Source organism: Mirounga angustirostris, unplaced genomic scaffold, assembly GCF_029215605.1.
Source record: "Mirounga angustirostris isolate CCGP_5_RB_7025 unplaced genomic scaffold, mMirAng1.0.hap1 SCAF_13, whole genome shotgun sequence".
NCBI lineage: Eukaryota > Metazoa > Chordata > Mammalia > Carnivora > Phocidae > Mirounga > Mirounga angustirostris.
Window position 1 is genome coordinate 55,458,464 of NW_026991721.1, and position 18,288 is coordinate 55,476,751.

General features: G+C 41.9%; 4 protein-coding genes across 15 annotated transcripts in view; 2 read left to right on the plus strand and 2 right to left on the minus strand.

Annotated features, from left to right (window-relative positions):
- Window positions 1-5,013, minus strand: part of PAAF1 (proteasomal ATPase associated factor 1) — a 45,356-nt gene extending 40,343 nt beyond the window's left edge. For 5 of the 7 annotated variants that reach the window (XR_010406987.1, XR_010406988.1, XM_045894413.3 and 2 more), the window contains exons 1-4: window positions 4,921-5,013; window positions 2,949-2,989; window positions 2,037-2,140; window positions 222-290 (exon numbers count right to left, since the gene is read on the minus strand). Coding sequence is in view for 5 of the 7 variants with exons in the window: in XM_045894413.3 (XP_045750369.1) it covers window positions 222-290; window positions 2,037-2,140; window positions 2,949-2,989; window positions 4,921-4,967 (261 nt within the window). In the remaining 2 variants the exon portion in view is untranslated. The remainder of the gene's footprint in view (window positions 1-221; window positions 291-2,036; window positions 2,141-2,948; window positions 2,990-4,920) is intronic. The other 2 variants (XM_045894416.3, XM_045894414.3) reach the window with 1 other exon arrangement.
- Window positions 5,014-5,117: 104 nt separating this feature from the next.
- Window positions 5,118-7,402, plus strand: LOC123857499 (cytochrome c oxidase assembly factor 4 homolog, mitochondrial). 3 transcript variants are annotated; one of them, XM_064576945.1, is made up of 3 exons: window positions 5,118-5,233; window positions 6,748-6,819; window positions 7,136-7,402. In XM_064576945.1, the coding sequence occupies exon 3, from the start codon at window positions 7,148-7,150 to the stop codon at window positions 7,400-7,402; it is 255 nt and encodes an 84-aa protein (XP_064433015.1). In that variant the 5' UTR covers window positions 5,118-5,233; window positions 6,748-6,819; window positions 7,136-7,147. The 3 variants fall into 3 exon arrangements, with proteins under 3 accessions (XP_064433015.1, XP_045750367.1, XP_064433016.1); XM_064576946.1 differs by lacking the exon at window positions 5,118-5,233 and adding an exon at window positions 5,321-5,453; XM_045894411.2 differs by lacking the exon at window positions 6,748-6,819 and having other exon boundaries at window positions 5,119-5,233.
- A 229-nt stretch (window positions 7,403-7,631) lies between these two features.
- On the plus strand, window positions 7,632-8,213 carry LOC123857498 (large ribosomal subunit protein eL20-like). Its single transcript, XM_045894410.1, has one exon. The coding sequence runs from the start codon at window positions 7,632-7,634 to the stop codon at window positions 8,160-8,162; it is 531 nt and encodes a 176-aa protein (XP_045750366.1). The 3' UTR covers window positions 8,163-8,213.
- Window positions 8,214-17,030: 8,817 nt separating this feature from the next.
- Window positions 17,031-18,288, minus strand: part of MRPL48 (mitochondrial ribosomal protein L48) — a 65,205-nt gene continuing 63,947 nt past the window's right edge. For all 4 annotated transcript variants that reach the window (XM_064576944.1, XM_045894408.3, XM_045894409.2 and 1 more), the window contains one exon: window positions 17,031-17,334. In XM_064576944.1, coding sequence (XP_064433014.1) covers window positions 17,260-17,334 — 75 coding nt within the window. In that variant the 3' untranslated portion in view covers window positions 17,031-17,259. The remainder of the gene's footprint in view (window positions 17,335-18,288) is intronic.

Sequence of the window (18,288 nt, forward strand, 5' to 3'; positions counted from 1 at the left end):
AAGCTGCAGGAGATATCAAAACATAAAATTCAGGGTGGGGGGTCAGAGGAGGAACGTGGGCATTCCACACTAAGATAAAATTTAAAGTCAAACTTTTTTATCCTCCAGGATTAGGTATTTAAGCATAATCTACTGTTCAACAGAACAATGCAGCAACATCAAATAGCAAAGTGCCTCATGGCAATTAGGAAACAAATAAATGCTCAAGCATAAGCACTTACTGTCTGACCCAGCAGGTACAAGGCAGAAATTAGCAACGATGTTGGAAGAGATAAGGACTGTATCAGGGCCTACGTATGAAGGGAAGAAAGGAATTCAGCACTGAGGCTGTAGATGGATACTGGTAAAACACCTGGGAAAAATGTAGGCTTGCAAGGTAGTGTTCATACTTGGAAGTTTATAGAACTGGTTTCAATTCTGGTATACAGTCTAACTAGCTTTGATTATTAGGGTTAATAAACCTCTCTGAGTCTGTTTGCTTATATGCAAAATGGAAATTTAAAATGCCAATCCCACAGGATTATTATGATGAACAACAACTCACTTTTGTAAGATTTTACAGTTTCATTCATATGCAGTCTCACTTGCTGTTAAATCAGTCTATAGGTAGAGTATCATCTCCATTTTACAGATGAGGAAACTGAGGCTCAGAGAACTAAGTTCTTTGTCCAAAATCATATTACTAGTGTCAGAGTTAACTAAAACTTGAACTCAGATCTTCTGACAGTTTCTACTATACCATAGCTGTTTATGAAAAACAATTGCAAAATATATATAATAACATATAGCCTATTACCTTGCACAGAGGACAATAAATGAACATTTAAAGTCTTATGTAAAAAAATATCATCTATTCTTACCAGTATACCTGTAATATTTCACAACTAAAAAAAAATTTAATTACATCTCACTGACCAGAGCATACTGACTACAGAATGAGTAAGGAAAGTCAGGTCATGGATTCTGCAATACTTAGTTTGGCTATCTATTCACCTCAAAGACCAATGAGAAAAACTATTAAGTACTATTAATGTAGGTCTTCATCAAGGCCTAGCCAGATACATTATAAAGGCTTTGCTGTCCAATATGGTAAATACTGGCCACATGAGGTTACTGAGCATTTGAAATACAGCCAGTGCATATGAAGAATGGCATTTTTTATCTTATTTAAAGTTTAATTTAAAAACTGATACTTGCCTCAGTTTTTGGAAAACTTTTTAAGTATATCTGGAACTACCTGGGTATGTGAATCTATGTTCTCAACTGTCAATTTATACAACCTAAATACATTTATCAAATATTTTCAATAAAAAATTAGAGTCTGAATTGAGATGTGTGGTAAATGTAAAATATACATGGGATCTCAAAAACTCAATAAGAAAAAAGGAATGTACAATATCTCACTAATAATTTTTAATATTAATTACAAGTTGAAATAATATTTTAGATTTATTGGATTAAATAAATATATTATTAAAATTAATTTCACCCGTTTCTTTTTACCTTTTTTATGTGGCTCTTAGAAAATTTTAAATACATATGTGACGGGGCGCCTGGGTGGCTCAGTTGGTTAAGCGACTGCCTTCGGCTCAGATCATGATCCTGGAGTCCCTGGATCGAGTCCCACATCGGGCTCCCTGCTCGGCAGGGAGTCTGCTTCTCCCTCTGACCCTCCCCCCTCTCATGTGCTCTCTCTCATTCTCTCTCTCTCAAATAAATAAATAAAATCTTTAAAAAAAAAATGCTGATTCTTATTAAATAAATAAATAAATACATATGTGGCTTACATTATTTATCTATTGGACAGCACTGATATAAGGGAAGAACAAGTAAATGCAACTAAAAGTATCTCAAAGTATATGTAACTACAGAAGAAAAAAAAACTCTTGACATCCAAAGGCAGTAAAAATTGTGATTACTATACAAACAAAATAAAGATGACACAGATATATAAATAATAGTATAAATATTTAAAATAGATACATGGGTACTACCCCAGTTTTGGACCCAGTGTCATTTAAGACATAAAAACCTACCTTGTTTATCTCATTCACAATAAATCCTTCTGAAGCTGTAACTTCTGGGATGCCATCCTGGCCAATTCCTTGACAAGTCAGGCTGCCATACAAAGTTGGTTTCCCTACATAGCACAAAAGAAGCATGTCTCAAGAAAATAATAAGAATTTAACATTGTTCTCCTTGAAGACTCAATTCAGGCACTTGTATAGATGGTAGGAAATTGGTTCATGAAAGAAAAGAAGGTACTTGTATAAAGTAAGGTGAAGTGGAAAAAGCCCTAGCCTGGGTGAACCTAATTTGGGAGGGAATATGCGCAAGAGCTAAAAACTAGGCACAAATATTTAAAATTATAGCATTTGTGAGAAAGTTACTAGAGGGGTGCCTGGGTGGTGCAGTTAAGCTCCCAACTCTTGATTTTGGCTCAGGTCATGATTCAGGGTCGTGATCTCAGGGTTGTGAGATGGAGCCCCACGACGTGCTCCGAACGCAGCACAGAGTCTGCTTGAGTTTCTCTCCCTCTCCCTCTGCTCCTGCCCCCCACTCTCTCTCTCTAAATAAATAAATAAATCTTAAAAAAAAAGCTACTAAAGTGATCTAAACTCGGTTTTCCTGACTGTGAAATGAAATTCTTCCAGGATGAAAGATGAAGATCAACATGCATATATGCATTTATCCACAGTATATACATATAATACATAGCAAAGAGTTAAGCTTCAGTAATCTAAAAAATTTGCTTAAGGAGAACACTGCTTTTGCAGTGATGGGGGCTAAATAAGATATCCTACACATAAACTGGTCAAGAACATTTGAAGATTATGAGCATTGTGCATGGAGTTTGAGCCAAGAGAAAGTATGAAGCTCTCTTCTAAGGGTAGTAAATCCCCTATCTCTAAAGGGAAGGCATATCAGTTTGGGCATATGAACATTACCTGGAGGGTGACAACTCAGCCAGGCTTCCCCTTCATCCTTCCTATGAAGAGAGACAAAAGACTAATTAGGCTCATTCAATGCTGAAAAGGATGCCACTGGTGCAAGAGAGAAAGATATAATTTTCAGTTTGGACTGTACTTAGGTATGATCCAGTCTAATATCTCATCCAGGCATAGATCATTATAAGACAAGTTTTATTTATTAAAGAAATATTCATGGATTAAGTGTTTTGGTTTTTTTTAAGATTTTATTTATTTATTTGAGAGAGAGAGAATGAGAGAGAGCATATGAGAGGGGGGAGGGTCAGAGGGAGAAGCAGACTCCCTGCCAAGCAGGGAGCCCGATGCGGGACTCGATCCAGGGACTCCAGGATCATGACCTGAGCCAAAGGCAGTCGCTTAACCAACTGAGCCACCCAGGCGCCCCTAAGTGTTTAATGCATAGATGTCTATTGTTTAAATGAATATTCAAATATTTCGAGTTCACTGTTCATTTATAAGCTACACAGCTTTGAAAAATCACGAATACTTTATATTTAGATATTTGTTGGGATTATTGTAAGCAAAGCCCTGTGCTAGACACTTTGCAAACAGTATCATTAATCCTCACAATTTAACAAAATGCCTTTTATTATCCCCATGTTAAAGATAAAACTGAAGCTCAGAAAAAAGTGACTTGCCCAAGGTCACCTAGCTATCTGGAAAGCAGGAACTGAAACAGGACGAGTACACAATGTCCGCATTCTACCAGCTCACACTGACTTTTTACATGTTTTAGAATGCACCTCCCCAATCATCCAAATCTTTATTTTAATACTCTAACATTTTTAGGTTATAGTGAAAAAGACCTACACTTTTAAGACAGAAAGATTTAGGGGCACCTGTGTGGCTCAGTCGGTTAAGCATCTGCCTTTGGCTAAGGTCATGAACCCGGGATCCTGGGATGGAACCCTGCATCAGGCTCCCTGCTCAGTGAGGAGCCTGCTTCTTCTTCTCCCTCTCCCCCTGCTCATGCTCTCTCTCTCAAATAAATAAATAAATAAAATCTTTAAAAAAAAAGACAAAGATTTAGGTTGACAGTAACTCTCTCACTTATTGGCTGCAAAATCTTGGACAAGTTACTTCCTCTGATTCCTCTCCTGCATTCTCTCCTAGGCACCTGGTGGCCCTCAGTAAGTGTCAGTGTTCTTCCTTTATTACTTATCACACATTCTGTTTTGTAGTAATGTGTATTTTATTTTAGCTCACATAGTAAAGCGTAATTTTCTTAATTGCAGAAAGCTTATGTTTTCATCTTCACCATGGTTTCAATTTGAAAAACCCTTATTAGTAATAACAGCTGACATTCATGGCACTGGTGTACTCATCCTGGTGCAGAGTAATAACTTGCACAGTATGTGATCAATAAATGTTAAATGAATGGTTTGCTGTGCATCCCCAATTAAGCTGTCGGCTTCTTGAAGGCAGGAGCCACCCTTTAAATTTAGCTTACTCATACTCCACACGCAGACAGCCTGGACATAGTGGGAGTTACACTGTTTCCTGAATAGAATTGTCCAATATGTCTAACACAGCACTAGGGGTCCAAGGAGTATATAAAGATTTCATCATAAACTCAAAGACAACGTGGAGGTGGCTGAGTACTAGGACCTTTGCAAATAACTAACGATCAGTAAATATTTGCTAAATGGCTGTGACTTATCGGCCAAGAGTCTTCCTGCCTCCCAGTTTTCCTGTCTTTCTCCAACTCATTGATCCTAGCTCTAACACTGAGATCACAGCCATATATGCTGCCTTGGCCTCAGGACAGCTCTGCAGAGTATGAAAACCAATGACCATGTGGGTTTGCTACATCCAGTAATCCCTCAACAAATGATGAAGGTAATCCCTATCCTGAACTGGGTACAGCTCTCCTCAACGCAAAGACAACATGCGTTACCCTCCTCCGTCCCAGTTCTTGGCCTTCATTCACCTGAGGGCTTGAGCCCAGTCGCTCTGAATCCTCAAAGGCGCCGCCATCTTTACCCTTCCTCCACCTGCCCGCCTCTTCCGCTTTTTGCTGGAAGTGGGTCGTCAAAGGGGCCGCGACGGACTGGGGGGCGGGCTCTATACTGAGAGGCCACCAATGAATACGCGTGACGGGTTCCTCTCCTCCCACTTCCGCGCTCAGCGCTCCCCACCGGAGGCTGGTTTTCGGCCGGAGGGTCGGAAGCGTTCCAAGTGCCTGCAAAACGGACGCCGACGTGCTGGAACGCGCGTCCGAATTCTCGTGTCCGAGCTGTTCGGTGAGCACTGCCCACCGCGTCCTTGCGCGGTAAAGCGTAGCGGGCACAGCGGGACTGCGGCTGGCTGCCACGTGCGCGCATGCGTCCTCTCGTTAAAGTGGGAGAGTAGCTGCCCGTGACTCGGACAGTTGAATTTCCCATGCCTTCCTAGTCCAGGCCAGCTGCCGACCGCATAGCTTGCCCTGATCTCCAAGCATGGGTCTTCCTCTTTTTACTCCAGGCAAGACTGAAGCCGGGGTGTGGTGGGGAAAGAGTACCGTGGCATTTACTGAGCCCTGTTGTCCATGCACTTCTCTCTCACTATCATATTAATCCTTACATTAAATCTGTGAGTTAAATATTATTAAGGAGGAAGCTAAAAAGATTGTATGGTAAGATGTGGTACTGGTATTCGAATCTGGATCTCTTGGCTTAGAATCCAGGGCACTTTTTCTGTACAGTAATAAAAACTCATCTATTGAACTCTTTGGACGTGCCAGGCTTCTTACGTGCCTTATCTCTTTTAGACTTCAACAATCTTGTGAGGTAGACACTATCTCTGTTTTTCAAGAGAGATTATGAAGTGATTTTCTTAAGGTCACCCAGTGAGTCAGTGACAAAACTAGGTTTCCAATCCCGGTCTCTTTTCAAAGCCTATTTACCCCCTCCTTCCTTAGGTTATACCGCCTCCAAGTTTTGGGTAAGGGTATGGAGTCCTTAAATCCTTGTAATTTCCCTATTGCTTAACGTGGCCAACAAGACCTTGCTATGATTACTTTGTCAGAGCGCCAGTTTCATTTGTTTTACAGTTCTCTTCATACGCTATTCTCCAGTCATACAGAACTTTCAGTTCCTTTCCTGAGTCAAATCCTGCCTCAACCTGTGCCCCTGCTCTTCCATTGACTGGAAATATTCCTTCTTCCCATCTCTGGCTAACTCCTATTCATCCTTCAAGTCTCAGTTTAGAAATCACTTCCTCCAGGAAGCCTTCCCCACTGTTCCTGCCATGTCTGGATTAGGTATTCCTCCAATGTGTTCCCAGTCTTAGGTATCTTTGCACACTGCATTGTAATCTGTTTATTATCTAGATTGTACACCATTAAGGCGGGAACTAAATCAGTCTTGGTAACTCCTGTATCCTCTAGTGTAGTACCTCATACATGATAGGTACTCAGTGATTCTTTGTTGAATGAACCAGAGAGACACAGGAAAGGCATTAAAGGGTGCTAGTTCCTTTAAAGCCTGTCATGGTGAAATATGTGTAAATGCTGAGGTTATTTCCCTTCAAACCTTTCTCAAGTTCTTTCTGTAGGCTACTTTCTGCCGGATGCTCTGAAGCAGATGATCTTGGAAAGACAGTCTGGGCAAATCCACCTCACCTTAAGCACTCTCACCCCACAGACTCATCTCTTGCCCTGGCCCAGGCACACTCTATGCTACAGCCACACTGAACTCTCTATTATTCCTATATGTCAAACCCTACCTATATTTGGGTACTCTCCCAAGTGTTAAACTGTGTTCTTTTCCAACCATAGGAAAAGGCTAATAGGAGAAAAGAAGAGAAATTAATTCTTTTGGGGTGGATCCAAGACAGCTGCTCCAAAAAGGTAACATCTCACCTAATTCAAATTCCATTAGCAGAATCCACTCAAGCTTATTTAGTACTGTGATAAACATTCTCATATACTTTATGTCATTCCATTGAGTTCAAACCATTTTGCAGGTCTATTCTCTTGCCAGGCCTACTGCCGATGGCACCAAGGTGAATCAGGCCCAGTATCTGTTCTCAATTAAGCTTATAGTCTCCAACGGGAGACAAATGTATAAATAGGCTATAACAGTGCAGTTTGGTCAGTATTATTTATAATAGTGGAACCTCATAATCACATCCCTACTCTAACCTTGCCTCCATTGATGTTCTAGAGACTCCCAAAGATGTCAACTCAAGGCCATACCTGGGCCCGACAGGTGAAGAAGGAAGATGAGGAAGAGGACCCGCTGGACCAGCTGATCTCCCGTTCTGGCTGTGCGGCTTCCCATTATGCAGTACAAGAGTGCATGGCCCAGCACCAGGACTGGCGACAGTGTCAGCCACAGGTACAGGCCTTCAGGGACTGCATGAGTGAACAGCAGGCAAGGCGCAGGGAGGAGCTGCAGAGGAGGAAAGAGCAAGGCAGTGCCCACCACTGAGACCCCAAACCACCTATCCCCAGAGAATGGCCCTGTAGAAACTAGCACCCAGAGAGGTCTTAGGAAGAAGTCTTGAACAGCAGAAGTGTGGGCCAAGAGGTATAAAACTCGGGGATTATTTTTGGCTAAGACTGACATTGAGAGCCGGGCAGCTGTGGGTTTGGACATAACTGCTGTAAAGAGCTGTGATCTTGCTTTCTCGTGTGGCGGCGAGAGCGGAGAGTGCGCCATGAAGGCTTCGGGAACACTGCGAGAGTACAAGGTGGTGGGGCGCTGCCTGCCCACCCCCAAATGTCACACTCCGCCCCTGTATTGCATGCGAATCTTTGCACCTAATCACGTTGTCGCCAAGTCCCACTTCTGGTACTTTGTGTCTCAGCTGAAAAAGATGAAGAAGTCTTCGGGGGAAATTGTCTACTGTGGACAGGTGTTCGAGAAATCCCGCTTGCGGGTGAAGAACTTCGGCATCTGGCTGCGCTATGACTCACGCAGCGGCACCCACAACATGTACCGGGAGTACCGGGACCTGACCACTGCGGGCGCCATCATCCAGTGCTACAGAGACATGGGCACCCGACACCGTGCCCGGGCTCACTCTATCCAGATCAGGAAGGTGGAGGAGATTGCAGCCAGCAAGTGCCGCCGAGCAGCCGTCAAGCAGTTCCACGACTCCAAGATCAAGTTCCCGCTGCCCCACCGGGTCCTGTGTCGTCAGCACAAGCCACGCTTCACCACCAAGAGGCCCAACACCTTCTTTTAAATGCAGAGCCTCCCTGTCTCCAGCTCTGCTCAAATAAACTCTTTGGGGAAACAAACAAACAAAAAAAACTGTGATATTTTCTTTTTTTTTTTTTTTAAGATTTTATTTATTTATTTGACAGAGAGAGACACAGCGAGAGAGGGAACACAAGCAGGGGGAGTGGGAGAGGGAGAAGCAGGCTTCCCTCCAAGCAGAGAGCCCGACGCGGGGTTCGATCCCAGGACCCCGGGATCATGACCTGAGCCGAAGGCAGACGCTTAATGACTGAGCCACCCAGGCGCCCAAAACTGTGATATTTTCATGGTGAGATGCCAAACATCCTCACCCATCATGTTCCACCAATATTAAATATTAACTGATAGTAAAATAAAGAGTGGGGATGTTCTTCTGTCCTACATCTTGGGTCAGTGTGCCAAGTACTGAACTGATTACATGAACGTTTAATTTTAAAAGTAAATTCACAATCTGAATGTAAATTGGTTACTAATCAGGTCTTCATTTATTCAGTCATTGGTTCAACACATGACTGACAAGTTTTTCTAAGACCTTTCCATGTGCCAATTCCTGTGTGAATGAATAATATGATCTGATGTGATGAATAATAGGATCTCTTCTTTCATGTTACTTAGTCTGGTTTGAGGGGTAGAAATAACACATTAGAACAACTAATTACTAGCCATTATGTAAGTGCCTTTATCTTTCAGTAGTTGATCTGGATGTTTCATTCAGTCTAGTAGAAGGAAGAAAACAAATGGGAAAATAAACATTGAGTGCCTCTCTTATATGCCAGACAGATGCAGAGTCTGACCTCAGCATGCTACAACCCAGCAAACACACAACGTTAGCCTGACATTTAAAAGGCACGTTTAGGGTGCCTGGGTGTCTCAGATGGTTAAGCGTCTGCCTTCGGCTCAGGTCATGATCCCAGCGTCCTGGGATCGAGTCCCACATCGGGCTCCCTGCTCCTTGGGAGCCTGCTTCTCCCTCTGCCTCTCTCTCTCTGTCTCTCATGAATAAATAAAATCTTTAAAAAATAAAATAAAAAAATAAAAATAAAAAAAATAAAAGGCACGTTTAACAGGGGCTCCTGGGTGGCTCGGTCGGTTGAGCGTCTGCCTTTGGCTCAGGTCATGATCCCGGAGTCCTGGGATCAAGCCCCACATCGGGCTCTCTGCTCAGTGGGGAGCCTGCTTCTCCCTCTGCCTACCACTCTGCCTACTTGTGCACTCTCTCTCAAATAAGTAAAATCTTAAAAAAAAAAAAAAAGTGGCTGAATCCCATTTATGCCATAAAAAAATAAAATAAAAGGCATGTTTAACATAAAATACAGATCTTTAGCTCTTAAAAAATGGAGAAGCTATCATCATGGAGCTTATATTCCTACTTGACAACTTGCTGGAACTGAGTAACAATTCTGCTTTTAGGTGGTTGTATTCTCCAGTCGATAACTGTTGCCATTGCTTCTCATTTTTCTTCCATGGAATTACGTTGCCCATTCTGTTTTCTGTCTAGCCCTGTAAGGCATTTGGTAGTGGAGAAGGAGTTGGAAGAGTAACTCCTGCCATCGAAGCTGGAATGCAAAGGGGCATATGCTCTCATCATCATCAGTAACATTTGAGCATCTATATATTAGAAGCACAAATCTGAAGTATAGTAGGCCCTAAAACTACTTTGAGTCTTTGTGTTGGTGACTGGGGAGGAGAGAAAGAGAAAAGAGGGGAGAAGATAGAGGAATACCAGTTTAAAGAACAATAAAATCCAATTAGACAGAATGGGATGACTGTGGGGCCCTGTCTGCTCAGTACTATGGGTCATCAAAGAGAGCAGTGTGGACTGGAGCTTTCAGCAAGAATCTCAAAGAAGGGAGTTAGTTGAGTTGAACCTTGAGTGATGAAGGAAACATTACCTCTTTGTAACATATAACAGAAAGGAATACCATCTACAAGTAAAAAGTACCTAGAAATAAGGAGTGCCTGGGTGGCTCAGTCAGTTAAACGTCCAACTCTTGATTTTAGCTCAGGTCATGATCTCGGGGTCCTGAGATCAAGCCCCGTGTCGGGCTCCACACTGGGCGTGGAGCCTGCCTAAGATTTTCTCTCTCTCCCTCTCTGCCTCTCCCCACCAACCCCCCAAGCTTGCTTTCTCTCATCTATCTAAAAAAAAAAAAGACAGTACCTAGACATCGGTAAGAAGCAAACAGCCCAATTGAAAACTGAGCAAAGTTAAAGTAGTATTAGCTATGTCTATTGACAAAAATCAAAAGTATTTATAACAGCTAATATGGGTGGGGATGAAGAAGAACAGGCACAATTACACTATTGAAGGGATAATAAAGCTATTGGAAGACAATTTGTTGGGATCTATATATATTTTATCTTTTTAAAAATATTTGAGAGTGTGCCCACGTGCATGGGGGGAGGGGCAGAGGGAGAAGGAGAGAAGCAGACTCTGCTCCATGGGGTTTGATCTCACGACCCTGAGGTCATGACCTGAGCTGAAATCAAGAGTCATCACTTGGGTGCCTGGGTGGCTCAGTTGGTTAAGCGACTGCCTTCGGCTCAGGTCATGATCCTGGAGTCCCTGGATCGAGTCCCGCATCGGGCTCCCTGCTCGGCGCGGAGCCTGCTTCTCCCTCTGACCCTAACCCCTCTCATGTGCTCTCTCTCATTCTCTCTCTCTCAAATAAAAATCTTTAAAAAAAAAAAAATAGAGTTGTCACTTAACTGAGCCGTCCAGGTGCCCCAGGATCTATAAATATTTTAAATATTTATATATTTACTGGCTGGATCAGTCAGAAGAGTATGTAACTCTTGATCTCGGGGTCATGAGTTTGAGCCCCATGTTGGGTTTAGAGATTACTTAAAAAATTAAAAATACATATTTCAACAGCAATTCTTTTAGGAGCCCTCTTGAATATATTTTTATAAGATGTTTATACTATTATGTTCACTGCAACATTGTTTATATAGTGAATAAATTCACAGTGTAAAACTCCATCAATAAGGACTATATTTGCTTACATATTCAAATCTTTTATAACAGGAATGTATCTGTGTATTAAATTTGTGTGATTAAAATAGAAATAATAGTCTATGGGGAGGGTGGGTGGGATTCTAACAGAGAGGAAGGGCAGAAGGACCCTCCCTAGCAGGAGGAATAGCTTCCAAACTAGCTAAGTGCAAGTTTTGTAGGACTCCACCTCTAACAGGGAGCCAACACTGGGTGGGTCACAGAATGCATTTGGGCAAAGAGGGCTTTGTTGCCACTCAAACCTGTTTCCTCAAGTAAATGGGGATAATTCCTATTTAATAGGCATACTTAGAGAATTATTATTTTTTGGCATAGAGGATTAAATGAGGGATAATATATAAATAGCAAATAATAAAAATTATTAGCATTTTTTGAACTATTACAACTATTATAATATTTATATATAATGTATGTATATAATAAATATTGTTATATAACATTTATGAAGCATTTAACTCAGGCTGTTTGGTTCCAGTTTGCTCTCAATCTCTATGACATACTGCTTTCAAATCTCACTATGCCACTTACTAGCTGTGTAGTTTGGGGCAAATTACTCAACATTTCAGAATCTGTTTTTTCTTCTGTAAAAATGCATATAAAACCTTCCTCATAGGCCTTAAAACTAATAAATGTAGACTTTCCTCATTGACTTGTTGAAAGAATTAACCTTGGTAAAGGGCTTAGAAACAGTGTCTGGTACACAGTAAGCATTCACTAAATGTTGCCTATTAACGTGATTATTATTGTGTGCTAGGTACTCTCCTGAGTTACATTTTCTCCTTAACTCCATTAACTCCCCTTTACAGAGGAGGAAATAAAGGTGAGATTGGGGGTTAGACTTTCAAGTGTGTCTTATTCTGAAGTCTATGCTGTTCTCTGTTCTGTGCACTTATAATCTTCCACTGCCTAGTATGATGCTTAACAAAGAGTAAATAACTACATTTACTATGTAAATATTACAGGTTTGTTTGGTTGGTTGATTGGCTTTTTTTTTTACAAAATGCAGGTTAACCAGTGCACATTGTCCACAATGTTCTAGATTGGCATGTTTTTTTAGTCTCTCAGCTCTGGAGCCCATAGCCATGGAGCTGTAATTTAAGGTGGTCCATGCTTGTCCGGAATAATCTATACCCACCTCTGTACAGAGGCTTGGTGCCCCCCCCCTCCCGTGGCTATTGAGTTGGCCCTTCCCTGCAAGGTCCTTGGCTGGGGACTTGGCCTGTGCTCAGCACAAAGTTGCATGGTAATGTGTTTTACTAGGTGAGTAATAAGAGATGCCTCCCACTCTCCCTCCCTCAGGTAAAGTTGCCAGGCTAAGTCCTTGGGCTGCTGACAAGAAATCCAAAGAGAACTGGAGCCAGTCCAGGTTGAAACCTTATACTTCCCACTGTATAAAATGATAGGGTTCCCTACTCTGCTCCAGCAGGGACTTAAAGCAGGCAGAAATGGGAGGATTCTTTACACCTTTAGCAGCTATCTTCTGAAGAGTTTTCATTCTTTGGAGCTTGGGCATCTTTCAGAGCCTGGGCATTCTGTCTAAATGGTAAGCTAAACCTGAAATGACTGGGAATGAAAGTTATCCCAGGGGGATTTATAAAAACTAAATATATCATTTCAAATTCTCCAAGGAGACCACACATTTGAAGACAAAAATGGCACAAAGAGATCAAAGTATAGATTAAACCAGCACAAGACACACTGGCCACCTGCAGTGCCTTTCCAGCAGATCTAGTTCTAGACACACCCAATGCATGCTCAGAGAGCTTTCCTTCCTTAAGTACAATTTACACCCTAGAAACAGGGGTCTCTGGGCATTGCTACAATGTCTCAATGGCCAAAATGTCCAGATTTCATTTCTTCCTCTGCAGCTAAAGCCTACCCTTGCAGAGTCCACAGCTGGCAATCTCCAGCCTTCTGTGGTGGCAGAACAAGGAAGGCATCCTCAGCCAGAGGAAGGGAACTAAAACATGAACTTGAGGAATCTGTTGGCCTTAACTAGGAAGACTGCCCATTCAACCCAGGCATTCAGTATTCTTGGAAGTTACTGATCTACAAAAAGCCATTTCTCAAAATCTCAGTAATGTGCACTAAACCAGGAATTAAGTGAACTGCAATGATCCCGGGCTGGCATTAGCTAACCTTGGACGAGTCTGTTTCCCTCTTAGGCCAATGATCTCATCTGTAAAATGAAGATTATCCCAAATGTGCACTGATGAAGGCAAAACCAGCACCCAGCTGTTCTGAATCCCAGTCCATTGACCTTTCCTCTCGTCTCTCCTGCCTACCCCTCATGTTATCACAGTGATTCTAGGCACAGTTTAACCGTAACTGGAACACTGAAAACTTAAAGTATGCTGAAGGAATGAACTACTGATAGACACAACAGCATGGATAAAACAGGGTAAATGAAGTCAGACACAAAAGGGTATATATTGTATGTTATTTATATGCAGTACTAGAAAGGCAAAACTAATCTGGGGCACTAGAAACGAGATTAATGGTTGCTTCTGAAGAATGACTATGAAAGAATGTAAAGGAACTTTCTGGGGTTATGGAAGTGTTATCTTGGTAGAAGTATAGGTTTCACGGGTGACTGCATTTTTTTTTAGGTTTTATTTACTTAGTTAGTTAGTTGGTTAGTTAGTTATTTTAAAGGGTGGGGGTGGGAAGCAGAGGGAGAAGGGGAAGCAGAGGGAGAGGGACAAGCAGACTCCAGGCTGAGTGCAGAGCCTGACTCGGGGCTCAATCCCAGGACCCTGGGATCATGACCTGAGTCGAAGGCAGACACTTAGCGACTGAGCCACCCAGGCACCCCAAGATCTGTTGTTTCACTATAAATACAAATTATATCTCAATTAAAAAAAAAACTATTTAAAAGCATGCTGAAGAAGTTTAGAAGGGAAGGTAATCCAACACTTACTGAGCACTTGCTACCCATTTGTATACATTATCTCCATCTCAAATTCCTAAAAAGGGATTATTCCCATTTTACAGATCAGAAAACTGAGGTTTATGAGGTTAAAATAACTCACCTGAGGCCTTAAGACTAGTAAGTGTAGAAACTAGGAATAGCCCAGGTTTGTCTGACTCTTTCTTTATAATAAGTTGTCTCAGGGAGGGTGGGAGTTATTTTCAACCTTGTACAAGAAGATTTGCACTCCATTTGATTTCACTGCCATATGATTCTAGGAAAGTCCATTTCCTTCTGGACCAGATGAAGCTCGTAATTGTTTTGTAACTCTGAGGTTCTAGCAATAAGAATATCTCCCATCCTTCTTGCCAGGATAAGGCATTAGAAGCAATTTCCATTTATCTCAGAGCAGACTAAGGAGTAACAAAAGCTCTTTGACTCTGGCGAGAGGATAAATCAACTAGGTCAGTGACACAAGAGCTCCAAGGTGACAGAACCCTGCTGCCTCCTATTTAAGAGATAAACCTGACTCATCCCTCAGTGATGTAATGGAAAGGGATGGACTGGGAGTCAAGAGATCTGAATCCTGCTCCCAGCCCTGCCAATGAGGTGTGCTGTGACCTTGGGTAAAAGCACTCCCTTTCCTGGGTCTCTAACCTATTGCTAAAAGAGAGGATCGGGCTAGCTAGGTCCTAATGTTCTTCAGCTCTAGTGTCTTGTCAATTTATGAAATCCTGTGTCCTGCTTCCACAAATCACTAACAAGGAAAAGTGGGAAATGAAAAGAATGATATTTTCCACGTTCCTAAATAGAGTCCATATGGTATGGGGGCTGTGTGTATGTATTTGTAAACATCTGTTTATTCATCTTTATCTTCCTGTCACTATATATCCCCCAAATTACGCTCATCCATTAGCAACTTTTTTATCTTCCCTAAAGGAGACTCAGCAATGAGTAATTCTACAACCAAAATACTAGTCCTCACCTGAAAAATTCTGCCCACACTCCCATTGGGCTTCACTTGGAAGTAGTGGCCTGCTGAACCTTCAGTGTCAATTCAGAGAAGCATTTTAAGTGAAGGCACCTGCTATCTTGACAGCTCTCCCTTAGTGATATACCTTAGAAGGAAATCTGAGTTTCCTCTTGTTGCTTTTAGAGACCAAGGCAAAGAAACCAAAATAACTCAGGACTGAAACTGTTGAGTTTTAGAAAAGTACATGCAATGCTAAGAATGCTCTGGGCTCCCAAAGCCCTCTATGTAGGGGTACCCCACAGCAGCAGTGGAGTACGGGAGAGAAAGATCTGCCACTTACTAGTTATGTGACCCTTCAGGAGAAGGACGTCTCTTTATCTCTCCAAACCTCGGTTTTTCCATCTGTAAAACTGGAATAATACCAGCAACCTCAAGGGTAATTTTTATAAAGTACATAGCATAATGAGGGCTCAGTAAATGTGAGATACATACTCAGATACTCAAACGCACTTACACATAACCTTTTCACACACACAGATACCCACCCACATGCACACTCATATATACACCCTAAAAGACTGGTGTAAGGATAAGAGCTCACAAAGTACCTTGCACAGAGTCTAGCTCAATAAATGATCACTATTATGTACAAAAGTATGAACTCACTAATGCTCAAAATAGGAAAAACATTAGAGGTCACTTAGACTAGTGGTTCTCAAAGAGGTAACCTTGGACCAGTCGCATGAGCATCAGCATTACCTGAGAACGTGTAAGAAATGCAAATTCTAGGCCCTCACTCAAGATCTCCTAAATCAGAAAAAATGGAGGTGGAGTTCAAAAATTTGTGTTTAAAAAGCCCCCCAGGTGATTCTGATGTACACTTCAGTTTTGAGAACCAGTGACTTAGATCAGGGTCTGACAAACTATTTTTATAAAGGACACATGATGAATGTTTTGGTTTTACGGTCTATGTCATAACGACTCTGCCAGTGTGAAAGCAGCCCTAGACTATATGTAAGTGAACAACCATGGCTCTGTCCAATAAACAGGCAATGTGGTTTTAGAACTAAATATAGGTGGTAGTTGTACAACACTGTGAATGTATTAAATACCACTGAACTGTCTGCTTTAAAATGGTTAATTTTGTGGTTTGTGAATTTCACCCCAGTAAATTACTTTTAAAAAAACAAGCAGGCAGTCAGTGGAACTAGGCTCACAAGCAGGAGTTTTCTTTTCTTTTTTTTTTTTAAAGATTTATTTAATTGACAGAAACACAGCGAGAGAGGGAACACAAGCAGGGGGAGTGGGAGAGGGAGAAGCAGGCTTCCCGTGGAGCAGGGAGCCCGATGCAGGGCTCGATCCCAGGCCCCTGGGATCATGACCTGAGCTGAAGGCAGACGCTTAACGACTGAGCCACCCAGGCGCCCCGAGCAGGAGTTTTCTGACCTCTGACCAAGATCAGCCTTAATTCTTTGCTTAAACTCATTCCAGGTAACCCTAAATAGCAGTTATGTAATATCTGCCTGAATATGACGAGTCACTCACTACCCACAAAGCAGTATTTTCACTACAGCCAGACACTGATTCTATCTGAAGAGTTTTTTTCATATACAAAGCCAAAATCTCCATCCCTATGCCTTCTATCCATACGGGGTTTACTTATGTTATGATCCTCTGTTTCGCTAAAAGACTCGATGCCAGCTTGCTTGAAAGGATGAAATCACTCTAATTGGGGATATACTGAAGGGAAACATGCTTCTGTGCTAAAGAGAAAATATAATCCCTTAAAGATACTCCACAGGGGTGCCTGGCTGGCTCAGTGGGTGGAATATGACTCTTGATCTCGGGGTTGTGAGTTCAAGCCCACAATGGGTGCAGAGATTACTTAAAAATAAAATCTTAAAAAAAAAAAAAAAAGATATTCCACAGGATGGACTGACTTCTCACATGCCCATCAGCTGCAGATTTTTATTAGATGGAGGATGTCTTAGGTTGGCTCAAAGGAAAGTGGTGACAATTGGCAAGCACTTCTCCATACAAGAGAGGAGGCATTCCTGGCTCATAGGGATGGGTAGTTATGATATCTAAAGGTCAGGGTCTTCTGCTTAACTTTCACCACTCAGGAAGATCTTCCGTTTGGCACTCAATATCACCAAGCCTGACATGAAAGGGTCTGCAATGAGCTAGTTCAACTTGGCCAACAGTTCTTCCAGTTCTGGCCGAGCTTTGAACCTGCCCTTGAAGTCTTCTTCAGAGTGCTGGGGAGAAGAAAAAGAAAATAAGGGGAAATTACTACAGAGCTTTCAGTTATTCAAACATACACAGCATAAAAAAAAAAAAAATCCATCAGCCAGTTCTGTAGAGAATGATTCCGATTCAACTAACTTTTATTGAGTATCTACTATACACCAGACTTGTATTAGGTACCAAGGATTCTGAATCGGACTTTCTCCCTGCCTTAAGTGAACGCAAGAGTCTGGTGAGAGAAGACGGACACATAAGGAACGAATGTCAAATGCTAGGAGTATCTCATTAGAAGCACTTAAAGAGAGAGAATGCCCAAATTCTCCGTCTACAATCGGAAATAACAGACCTAGGGACTGGAATATTTAAATCAGCATTGCCAGCACATTTTCTCCTGTATACAGATCTATGTGAAACCCAAAAAACAAGAAGAGGATTAATAAGCATGGGCTCAGAACAAGGAGAGCTGGATGCAGCAAATGGCATCAGTCTAAAATGACCTGATGGATCTGTGTCACAACAAGGCTTGCCTCGGCAAACGGACCCAAATACTCAGTATTTAGGCTGAGGTTCCTAATGTTTTCCAAGTTTTCTATGCCAAACTTCCTTCTGATTGGCATTCTTTTCCCAGTCAGGCTACAGTCAAGCCTTGAAGATCCAGAAAAGACCTCTTTAAAGTACATTTCCATATTTGTGTTCTGATTAATTATACTGTATGTACTCTTGAATCATGTTCTTTCTATACACAATTACGGGCTCACCCCTAACATCGGGATACTGTGATGGAGTTCAACTCCTGTGGTCCATACCCATCAGCACTGATGCACTGGAAGGGCCAGGAAAATGATCACGGTAATACTGGTCTGCACAGCTTTTCTGTTTATTACCCACATTTCTGTCTTGTTTCTAAAGCCAGATGCTCTTATCCATATTTTGAGCACAGGTAGGCCACTAGGGGGCCTCTTCTC

What these genes read in the sequence shown, in the direction of transcription:
- LOC123857498 (XM_045894410.1), top strand. Translation starts at nt 7,632, where the DNA reads ATGAAGGCTTCGGGAACACTGCGAGAGTACAAGGTGGTGGGGCGCTGC.
- LOC123857499 (XM_064576945.1), top strand. Translation starts at nt 7,148, where the DNA reads ATGTCAACTCAAGGCCATACCTGGGCCCGACAGGTGAAGAAGGAAGAT.